This window comes from Hypanus sabinus, chromosome X1 (genome assembly GCF_030144855.1).
Source record: "Hypanus sabinus isolate sHypSab1 chromosome X1, sHypSab1.hap1, whole genome shotgun sequence".
NCBI lineage: Eukaryota > Metazoa > Chordata > Chondrichthyes > Myliobatiformes > Dasyatidae > Hypanus > Hypanus sabinus.
The window spans coordinates 48688736-48700827 of record NC_082738.1 but is presented as its reverse complement, the minus strand read 5'-3'; the positions used below and the strand labels follow the sequence as shown (position 1 = coordinate 48700827).

General features: G+C 37.4%; 1 protein-coding gene across 1 annotated transcript in view; it reads left to right on the top strand.

Moving 5' to 3' along the window:
• The first annotated feature begins 3034 nt into the window (after nt 1-3034).
• mpp2b (MAGUK p55 scaffold protein 2b) overlaps nt 3035-12092 on the top strand; it is a 302536-nt gene continuing 293478 nt past the window's right edge. Inside the window, exons 1-2 of the mRNA XM_059956557.1 lie at nt 3035-3274; nt 9527-9655. Coding sequence (XP_059812540.1) covers nt 9622-9655 — 34 coding nt within the window. The 5' untranslated portion in view covers nt 3035-3274; nt 9527-9621. The remainder of the gene's footprint in view (nt 3275-9526; nt 9656-12092) is intronic.

Sequence of the window (12092 nt, the reverse complement as noted above, 5' to 3'; positions counted from 1 at the left end):
CACAGTCTGCAAACTTGTGGATCTAACTGTAATATTAATGCAGTTGGCGTGTTCAGCACCTCCTTCCGTCTTTCAGTCCGATAGAAGTACACTTTGGATTGCTGGAGGTTGCACTCTAACAGTTTGAATTCAGTTTGTTTCTTTCTGAAGCTTGCTTTAATGGAAAAGTTGTGTTTATGCATGCACATAGTTTGCAGAAGTTAATATAATTTGGAAGGAAGACCATAAATAATCAAAGAATGGTTTAAAAATAATGAGGGTTGCAGCACATATTATATATCTAACAAACTGAATTTGCAGTTTAGTTGCATTCCATAGTGTATGAGTGGAGTTGAGGAATCTAAATTGTGAAGTTCTTAGATGAAAATATTTGGTTCTTTCCATTGCACTGATTGGATATTCAGAGCGATATTTTGATGTAAGTATACATTTAATGTAAAATTTCTGTTCCTGAGAACTGTCCCTATGCCGAGTTCTCTGTAATGTTTGTTTTCCATAGGTACTGATATCATATCCTACATAGACCATTATAGAATAAAGTCAAATTAAACTAATCCCTTCATTTCCTGCACATTCAAACACCTATCTAAAAGCCCCTTCAATGTTTCTCTCATATATGCTTCCACTATCATCTCTGGCATTGTATTCCTAGCATTTACCACTCTCTATATTTAAAACAAATCTTATCCTTCACATCCCGTTTAGACTTTTCCCCTTCTCCCCTCTCACCTTAAAGCTGTGCCCTCTTGTAGCCAACATGCACTCAGTGGCCACTTTATTAGGTACATCTGGACACCTCATTAATGCCAATATCTAATCAGCCAATCATGTGACAGCAGCTCAATGCATAAAAACATGCTGACATGGTCAAGAGGTTCAGTTGTTGTTCAGACCAAACATCAGAATGGGGATGAAATGTGATCTAAGTGACTTTGATCGTGGAATGATTGTTGGTTTGAGTATCTCAAAAACTGCTGATCTCCTGGGATTTTCTCACACAGCAGTCTCTGAAGTTTACAGAATGGCACAAATAATAAAAATATATCCAGGGAGTGGCAATGCTGTGGATGAAAATGTCTTGTTAATGGGAGAGGTCAGAATAGAATGGCCAGACTGGTTCAAGCTTACAGGAATGCAATAGTAACTGAAATAAGCCCAAGTTACAACAGTGGTGCACAGAAGAGCATCTCGGAATGCAGAACAGATCAAACCTTGAAATGGATGAGCTACAGCAGTAGAAGAGCATGAACATACACTCAACGGCCACTTTATTAGGTACAGGAGCTACACAGGATACACTGAGTGCATCTACCCTGAGAAAAAGAGATTCTGGCTGCCTATATCTCACAATTCCTTACATACATTTGCTATAAATCTTCGATTTCATTGAATATTCACCCTGACAATAGCCATTATTAAGCTAACGTAATACAGTGGATTCCAGTTAATTAGGACATTTGAGACCAATATATTTTGGCCCAATTAAGTGGCTGCCCCAATTAGCTGAAATAGGTAAAAAGGCATAAAAAAGACAAACTACCATTTAACTGAGTAGCAATTTATGTACTTAAATGAAATACAGAACAAATTAGAACACTACCAGTACTATGACATATTATAAAACTGTGTATTTGTTCCTAATAGTTATCGATGGAGGAATTCTTCCAGTGTACACTGCCACGCTCTTTGGACTGATTGTAAATGAACAAAAGCAGCACAGACACCTGTAGTTATCGGCTACATTCATACATTGCTTTCAATGGTTGCATCCTGCAAATCCTCATTTTCATTGTAACATTCAAGATGATCGTTGTTACTTCAAATTCTTCATGGTTCCTAACTTGTTGAAGTAGTGAAATTGTTTCATTTTCATTCCTGGCCTTTTCTGGCATCTCCAACCCTCAAAGCTTGAATCCACTGCAAGCAAAACAGTTCTGAAGTGTCTTACTGCTTGTTTGTTGCCAACTATCAGTGACAAAAATCAGGGCTTTTTGAACAGAAACACATGCAACTGATGCTTTTTTAAAAACTGTCTGCTCTAAGTTCGGCGTAGTGTCGTAACAGCCACACAAATGCATGCAACAGTCACTAGTTAGAAACTGTTCGACAGCAGTTTTCTGTCCCAATTAACCGTAATCCACTGTATATACCAAAGCCAGTAATTGATGAATGCCATGAAACACTTTGTTATTTATTATTATCAGAAACTTGAAACTTCAAAAATAGATGAGGGAATTTGTGTAAAATTGGATTTCAATAAATCAGGGTTTTTTAACCCAGAGAGTCCCTGTACTGTATAACTATCATATTACCATTTCTTTGATTCACCACAATAGTAACTTGCTGCATCAGTGCCAACATTCTTTCATGATGACTTTTCCATTTTAGTCAATGTGGGAACTATAAGTTCTTCCATAGATGGGGCAGTTGGTGGTTGACTGAGCAGGCAGGTGGATAGTTTGAGAGGCTATGTACTCCTACAATTGTTTACGCAGGGCTTCTTTGTGCTCTTGATGCATGGACTTAAGGCTGTCCACACCATACCAATACTCCTCCTTCCTTTTCTGTAGTCATGGGCTGAAGATCCACTGGAGACAGTAAGAATGTTGTATTTCTTCAAGGAGGCATTTAGCACCTGCTTGAATATTTTCCTCTGTCTGTCTTGTAACTTCTTCCATGACAGAGTTTGCAAATATTCTAAGTAGGTGAATCTGATTTTTTTTTTGGCTTCCATCCTTTGTTGACAGAGAACATTGTGATTTCTTTGGGTTCCTTTTGTAATGTCTGAAAAACTGTGGATGTAAAATATTCTCCAGTGTGCTTCTATCTTGGGTGGAACAGCACAAATTGCATCACTGTGATCAGTGTTTCATTTATTCAAGGGTAAGTATTTGTGGCTAATAAGTCAGTTATAAAATGGTTCTGTTGGAAGATTAACGTTAATCAGTTTTCAATTTGTTCTGCCAAGATAGAGCTTTCCTGTGCTAGGAAGTAGTGGGTATAAGGAGTTAGAATTAACATTTTGGAATCAGCAAGGTTTTTTGCTGTGTAACTATATCTGTTAACTTTACTCAATTATCTTCAGTACCAAGAAAGCCTGGTGATAAAGCACAATGCCCCACCAATATTCTGGACCTCCACTGCAACAGTACAGATTTATCAAATTTTAGCAGACTTTTATCTCTCATCTCTGTCAACTTTTATGCAAAAGGATGAAACTAAATGAGTGCTGGTACCCAGACATTTGCTGTGTCACTGCCTGGTAAAAGCAAAGGTATTTATCCTTCACTTAAAACATTGTCTGAAGTAACTGGAAAATGGGCAAAGTCTAAAGTTTTTATTATTTTGCAATCAAAATCGTGTAGTTAATTGTATAGTGTTGTTTACGCAATTGGCGTCTGAATTTATTTCTTAATTATGAAGAATTAGTTACTAATAATTCATCAACATTTTGTTTTCTGTAGAAAGATTGGAATATAAATTAGAATTCTGACTCTGTAAAGTGCATGCTTTAATAGAGACAAACGTTACCCTGAATACTTTGCACACAGGTCAGGTTCTGGTTATCGTTTCTAAGTAAAATAGCAAAGAAAATGTTTTATATTAGCCAAGAAATTCAATTGTGTTGCATTGTTTCTTTTCAACATTAACTCAGTTGGAGCTTGACTTTAGTTGGAGTGAATATGGTAACATCCATTGCCAAGTCAATGGCCTTTTGACTTGAAGGTAAGAGTCAAAGCAACAAAATCAATTATGGTAAAGGAAGCAGGAAATGTACCATTAAAGATTCATTCCACTACTATTTGAAGTTGGAAGAACTGTATTCAAATTTTAGATGAGCTTAATTATAATTTCTTTGATATCCATTTCCTTCCCAGTAATGTTATAAACTAGTGCTTTGCCACATTCTAGACTTAACTTTTATGGTGTTTTTGTCATCAGTATTCCATCCTCCATCCAATATAATGTCCATCCTGTGTTGAACGCTACTGTCCAGATATCATCCCACACTACATCTCATCTCCTGCTTCACTCGACCAATTAAAATCTCTTGTTAGCCTTTAGAAATGTTTCCAAAGTTGCCCTAATTTAGTTATAAACTCTCCACCAGAGCCCTCTTCCTGCGTACATTCTGTTGATACCTCCTTCTAACGCATCTTTTGTGATTTCAACATCCATGTTAAGACCTTTATCGTGGTCACGTGATCTGAAATACATCTAAACTCTTCTGCTTGCTTTATTCATAGTCAAAATTCTTCTTAACTCTGGTTCTTTGGCCAAACGTTGATTCTTCTGTTGACTACTAATACATGAGAACCCGCCCATCACTCAACTACCTTCAAATGAAGACGCACCTGTTGGAAATAAACGTAGATTATTCTTAAGATTACTTGAATGTCTCTGAACAATTTATTTTTCCTTTGGATATTGTATGAGAAGCTTTCTTTCCATGTGTTGTGAGCTAGGGGCCTCTCGGATTTTCCCCTCCTGCAGCTGAAGTGATTGATTTGTCAAATGATGGAGTGACCAGCCACATCTTAAATGAGCTTTAATTTTTTTTAAATCCTCATTGACTCATTGGAAACAGAAAAGTACTGAATTCCATCTAATTTGTTTCTGAACATTGAACTGGCCTTTAGAATCCTGGCTGGATTTGAATTCTCCACAAAAGTATAAGTTAGAATTGTAAAGGAAAGCAAGTTCTTTCTTAAAAAGACACTACATTAACCTTGGCATTGAGCTCATTGATGTTATAAAACAATAAACTAATTTTCTGGATAATAATATTTACACATGGTTATTGTATGTTTTCATTCTCAGATCCCTTTTGATATCTTAGGACTTCCCATTATTTTTCTGTGGTACAGTTGGAATAGCTGAGCACTCCACCAATAATTAAACGTCTTTCCACTTGTACAGCTGTTAGATCCAGAATTTAGTTCTTCATATCTATCTAATGTTGTATTGTTTTATGTTACCATATCTGAGAGTAAAGGATTAATGTGAAAACTATTTGCAAAAGAAATGGTCTATTTGATGTCCTAGTGTGAGTGATTGAAAGTTTCCATTTAGAACTAAATTGTAAGATCATATATCTCTCTGCGAACAGCTCAAAGTTCTTATCCTAAAAGCAGGTGTATCATCTAGGTTTTTAGTATGCTGCCATAATTTAAGAAACACTGGGTGAACTTCAGAACTTCTCAACATGTAACATTATATTTAAAATGATAATGAAGCTACCAATGACGTCCTTTCAGCTTTTATCGCTTTAAAGGCATTAAGGTCTTGCTGTGCTTCACTGGTTATTTCATTAAAGTTCGAGCAAATGGCACATAAAGATGACGTTTGTGATCTGATCTGTAAAATGAACTCTGCTATAAACAGGGTGGCTTGTTGGAGCTCTGCTGTGTTCTGTTAGGAAGCTTTCCCACCTTCTGTAGCTAAAGAGTTTCAACCCTGACACTAGGGGAACTCTTGTAGGGCAGGTTGGAAGGATAAGCCAATCACATGCTCACTGTGTATAGGTTGTTGCTTAATTAACCTTGCTGAGTAACATTTCCAGCTTTTAACATGCTATATTTCAAACCCTTATCTGAAAATGATTTCAATTTCATAAATGTACTAAAGCTTGACAAGAAATTCGATAAAATATTCAGTTAATATTTAATCATAAGATTTAAAAATAGCGTGGGTGGAGGTCAAGATTCATCTCAATCGAGTGCAAGTTCTCCTGTAAAGCTAATAAGTAGGTTTGTCTACTGCCTATTGCTGTCCGAAATTCAGTGAAGTACACTGATGGATTTTCATGACCCTTCTAAGTGAAATAGTTGGCTGGGGCATAAAATGGAAATATTAAACCTTACTGATAGGGAGCTCACATTATGCTGAAGCAGATGTGAGGGATGGTTTTAACATATGAACCAGCTGTATCTTAATGCTTGATGATCTCATAATAAGAGCTAAAATAATCCATCCTCCATTACTTGAGCCTTGACAACAGTTAGAATTTGCACTGGTGTAAGAGGTAGGTTAATAGTACTGTTTCTTGGGAAAACAAGACAAGTGCATGCAAAGCAAGTTATTTAGAATTGGTGGTTATTTTCAATTAGAACTTAATAATTTGACAAAAATGTATTGCATGCAATTCATTATATTGAACCGAGGTTCCTTTCTATAATGTTCAGTGAAGAGCTAACTTTTAGCTATTTCTTGTACTGAAAATATTTAGAACAACTGTTTTCTTTCTAAACACTTCATTCACCAAAAGGTTGCCAGATCTTTTCCTGATTTCTAACAAAAAGTAAACTGCTGGAAGAACTCTGCGAGCAACATTTGTGGAGTAAAATGGATGGTCAACATTTTGGGTCATGACCCTGCATCAGGGCCTACCTTGATGAAAAATGCCAACCATCCTTTTGCCTCTACCAGTGTTGCTTGACTCTCTAAGTGCTTCCAGCAATTTTTTTAGTTTGCTCCAGTTTCCAGCATCTGCATTCTCTTTTGTCTCTTTTCCAGGTCTACTTGTAATCCTTAAGACTAATCATTGGTTTCCATGTTTTCATATCTCCCATCACGCAACACTCCATTAAGGATATCTGTAGTTATTTTAAGAAGTCATGTCATCAAAATGAGCTCAGATACTTACTCTTCTCCATAATCTTCTCTCCAAAAACTTATTTGCAGGTTGTACAACAACACCAGCACTATGTCAAATTTGACTGTACTGCCTAACTCAGATTCCCATGTACTGTTGATGCACCGTAATGTTAACAAAATAGTTCAATAATAGCAGTATATAAAAAGCCAACTTCATCTGTTAGTCTATTTTAAAATACAGTTATGAGCTAATGTCCCTAGGCCTCCCGTCCCATGATCCTTTCCCTTCTCCAGCTCTGTATCCCTTTTGCCAATCACCTTTCTGGCTCTCAGCTTCAACCCCACACCCTCCGGTCTTCTCCTATCATTTCACATTTTCCCCTCCTCCTCCTACTTTCAAATCTCTTACTATCTTTCCTTTCAGTTAGTCCTGACGAAGGGTCTCGGCCCGAAACGTTGACAGTGCTTCTCCCTATAGATGCTGCCTGGCCTGCTGCATTCCACCAGTATTTTGTGTGTGTTGCTTGAATTTCCAGCATCTGCAGATTTCCTCGAGATCATTTTTTTAATGCTAGTTGTCTCTCACCAGAATTTTAGTTCCCTGTTCTGAACATAAACTTTTTGTTAATTATCCATTATAAATAGGGCTTGAATATTTTGTGACCTTAACTATTAAGACAAACCAAAATATCGCAAGGCCTGCAAGGAAAATAGGATTTTAGTTTTCCCACCAATAACTTTCTGTACAGGCAAATAAATATCAGCCATTTTTATGTATTCTGCTTTAAAACGTCATACATGGGTTTCAAAATACTCAAGTACAATACTGATTGATCCCAATTGTTTGTGGGGTTCTGGAGATAAAGACCAGGCAAGTAAATATGCTTGCAGAGATGGTGTGATAAAACATAATGTGTCTACCAACATGAGATTTTGTCAAAGAACTGATTAAGCTCATCTGTAGTTATTATTACTATAGCCCATGATTTAGTTTCACTTTGCGTAAGTGGAAAGTAAATGAAAAGTAGGCCCAGGTTTAAATTAAAGATTGAATTGCATTCCATTGGTGCAGATTTTTTTATTCATCCCAGTGGAATATAGGATCTCCTGTAATGTAAAAATACCCAATTTTCATTAACCTTTCCAAAAAATGAAGAAACAAAATCGAGATGAACCAACAGTGATCTCCAGCTAGTGATTTTTTTTTTGAAATATTGACATTGTATTTAATACAATCACTAGGGGGTGTTGTTGAGTGAGATTATTTTTATTTTCCTTTAAATATGATAATGTTATATGTAATTTTTCTGATGAAATGCAAATATTAATTGGAACTAAGTGTACAGAATGTGTTGTCACAGATGGACTGTTTAGCTACTTGTAGTCTGGAAATATTTGGATAAAATGCAAAACATGAAATGCATGATAATTATACCATCTGGATTTATTTCACTTTACTGTGACTTACTGTAATGAGAGACTTGAAATAAATCAACAACATTGAAGCTACCCAAAATAAGACAAAATTCTGCCTTTTTACTAGAGATTAAATCAGTTTGTCCTCCAAAAGTGACCAACACAAAAGATTAAAATACTGAAAACAGAATCAGGCAACACCTATGGAAAAAAACCAAACAAACTAAAGTTTCAGATTGATGATGTTTCGCAGAAGTTAAGATTAAAAATTAAATATGTTTAATGTTGCAAAAACTGGTGAGCGAACTACAGGCCTGTCTGTGTCACGGGTAGACTAAGAGAAATGAATGGTACAGGCGGCAGTGGTGCTCGCTAAAAGAGTGGTGAAGGAGCATTGCAATAAGCAGTATTGTGCAAAAGTCTTAGGCACATATAAAAAAACTTCTGTAAAGTGAAGATTTCAAAAATAATGGAATGAAAAGTTTCTAAATATCTAAAAATTGCTATAAAGAGCAGTAAACAGTAAAAAAAAACTAAACTTATCAACTAAATCATCAAATTTGGTGTAGCTACCTTTTGCCTTTAAAACTGCATCAATTTTCTTCAGTACTTCGTCATGCAGTTTTATAAGAAAATTGACTAAAGATTGTTCAAAGCATCTTGGAGAACTTGATACAGTTCTGCAGGTTTGGCTGTTTCACTTGCTTCTGTCTCTCCAGGTAATCCCAGGCAACCTTGATGATGTTGAGATCAGGGCTCTGTGGAGACCATACCATCTGAAACCATATAAAAAAGTCTAGGGTGCCTAAGACTTTTGCACAGTACTTTACAATAATGGAACTTGCTGTTTCCACAACAGGGAAGCAGATTTGGCTTAATAATCAGCATATGATATCAGAGTTATATATTTTTAATGGATTATCCTCTCAGCAGTGAATCAGCACTAATCTCGAAGCTATCAATCTCCACTTTAAATATACCCAGTAACTTGGCCTCTATAACAGCCTGTGGCAATGAATTCCACAAATTTGTTACCCTCTGGCTAAAGAAATTCCTCCTCATCTCTGTTCTAAAGGGATGCCCTTGTATTCTGAGGCTGTAGCCCAGAATCAGTTCTGGATTCAATCTCAGCACTTTCTCGTGGCATTAGCAAGAGCACATACTGGGTGGATTTCCTAGGGTAGTATGAATTCCTTGGGGAAGCCTTCTGACAGGCATAGGTCAAGTGGAAAAGTGTGCCCAATTGAGGGAACATGAATAGGTAGGTCCATTTCAGGATCTTATGTGACTAGTTTCATCGAGGCTGAGTTCTGGAAGAAACTGGACTGTCCCTAAATTCCACTTCCCTTGCAGAAGACACCTTAGAACTTTGCAGCAATGGAATTTGGAATGTCAAATAAAGGCTTGACATTCCTGCCCAATATTGCAGCAAAAGACTTAACAAGGATCTTTTGCACTGCAGTGTATATACAGTATGTTAGCTCACCAACTTAAACTCATTTTTCTTTTCCAGCTTTTGATTGCACAAAGAGAACATAAGTAACCTGCCATAAGCCATCATTTTAGCGGTGACAAGAAAACCTTTTTCTCTGGTGGACGGGTGCCAACATGCCTGTGGCTTCAGCTCATTCAGACGATGCAGGTGGGTTGTACAAGCTCTTCTGTGCCACCCGACTGCTTTTGCAGAGTTTTTGATGTATTAGCTTTATTTATGGATACAGGTACTGTAACCGTTGGTCTGGCTCTTGTTTGGGAAAATAAATGCAATCAATTATCTTAATATTTGAGAAATATTTAGATTAGCACTTGAATGCTATAGCACAGTAGAATAAGTTCCCCAAAGCAAGGATTAATATAGCTAGGTACTTAATGGCTTGCACAGGCACAGTGGCTTAAGTGCCAAGCTAGTTTGCTCACTAGCTGTTTCTTTGCCTGATTTTCTTACTTTGGAGTGACTTGAGGCATTTTGTTATTGTCAATGGTGCTGTACAAGTATATGTTGTTGCTGTGCATATTATTCAAAAATTGGATATGTATGTTGTTATTGTCACATACAGGTGCTATAATGTGTATTAGTTATAACATGATTGATGGATTAGGAAAAGTCATTTACAATATGTTGGCTGCATTGGTTATAACACAATCACGTTCAGGAAAACTTTTTTTTAAATATTTGTTATTTAGAGGCATCTATGGCCTGTTCTGTTATAATGTGGTTTTTCTATGAGAAGTTTCTTAGGAAAGTAACCATCCTGTTATTGCAGAACTACCTGTAGTTTATTCTTGTTAATTGCTTCACATTGAAATGGTTTCATGCTTCTTAGAGGAGAATGGGGAATGTTAAACCAATTTAAACTATTTTTGTCGCAATGACTCACAACCAAGTCCATGAGCTGTTAATTTGGTAGTCTTTTATTTTAACTTTGAGGACTAAGAAAACAAAAGTTATCATTATAACTTAAAACTTTATTCCTATTTCATTCTCATTCTTGCTTGTTTAGCACATAATGTGATTGGGATCTTTATTGGGTTGGGTAGGGCAGTGGATGTGGTCTATGTGGACTTTAGCAAAACATTTGACAAGGTTCCTCATGAGTGACTCATCCAGAAAGTCATGAGGCATGGGATAAGTGGAACCTCGGTTGTTTGGATAAAAAATTGGCTTAAAGGAAGAAAGCAGAGGGTAGTTGTGGAATGAAAGTATTCTGCCTGGAGGTCGGTGACTAGTGGAGTGCCGCAGGGATCTGTCCTGCGACTCCTGCTATTTGTGATTTTTATAAATGACCTGGATGTAGAGGCGGAAGGATGGGTGAGTACGTTTGCAGATGACTTGAAGATTGGAGGAATTGTGGATGGAGCTGTAGGTTGTCGAAGGTTACAAGAGGATATAGACAGGCTGCAGAGTTGGGCAGAAAAATGGCAGATGGAGTTCAATCCGGACAAGTGTGAGGTGATGCATTTTGGAAGGACAGTCCAGAAGACTGAGTACAGGATTAATGGTCAGTTACTTAAGAATGTAGATGAACAAAGGGACCTTGGAGTTCAAATCCATACATCCCTCAAGGTTGCTGTGCAGGTTGATAGGGTAGTTAAGAAGGCCTATGGGATGCTAGGCTTCATTAACAGGGGGATTGAGTTCAAGAGTAGAGAGGTCATGTTGCAACTCTACAAATCTCTGGTGAGACTGCACTTATAGGTTTGTGTTCAGTTCTGGTCACCTCATTATAGGAAGGATGTGGAAGCTACGGAGAGGGTGCAGAGGAGATTTACCAGGATGTTGCCTGGTTTGGAGAACAAGTCATATGAAGCAAGGTTAGCAGAGCTGGGACTTTTCTCTTTGGAGCGTAGAAGAATGAGAGGGGACTTGATAGAGGTCTACAAGATTATGAGAGGCATAGATAGGATGGATAGTCAGTATCTGTTTCCCAGGGCACCAATAGCAAACACCAGAGGACTAATGTACAAAATTAAGGGAGGGAAGTTTAGGGGAGACATCAGGGGTAAGATTTTTTATACAGAGGGTTGTGAGTGCCTGGAATGACTTGCCAGGGATGGTGGTGGAGGCTAAAACATTAGGGGTATTTAAGAGCCTCGTGGACAGGCACATGGATGAAAGAAAAATGGAGGGTTATGGGGTAGTGTGGGTTTAGTATTTTTTTAAGGATTATATGGGTCGGCACAACATGGAGGGCTGAAGGGCCTGTACTGTGCTGTAGTGTTCTATGGTTCTATGGATTTCATCAGCAGGTTGCATTATTTGTTTCCTCAAACAGCAAGCAGTCACTCTCCTTGCCAAGAACTGACCAGGCCTAAGTCTGCTTAACAGAGTATTCATAAGGAACATTTGTACACTGATCCATTGTTCCCCATGGTTACCATGGTAGTTGATTTTTCTAATCTCCTTGTTACACTAAATTACAGCAACCCTAAATCCTAGTTTCATTAGCCAGGTTGCTTCATTTTGCAGACTTTAATGTTGATGCAATGGATAAGAGTTCATCTGAGATATAGAGCCAGTTTCAAACAATTGTACTCGAGTGTAAAACAGTCAAAATTTTGTTTGCATTTATCTGTGGCTA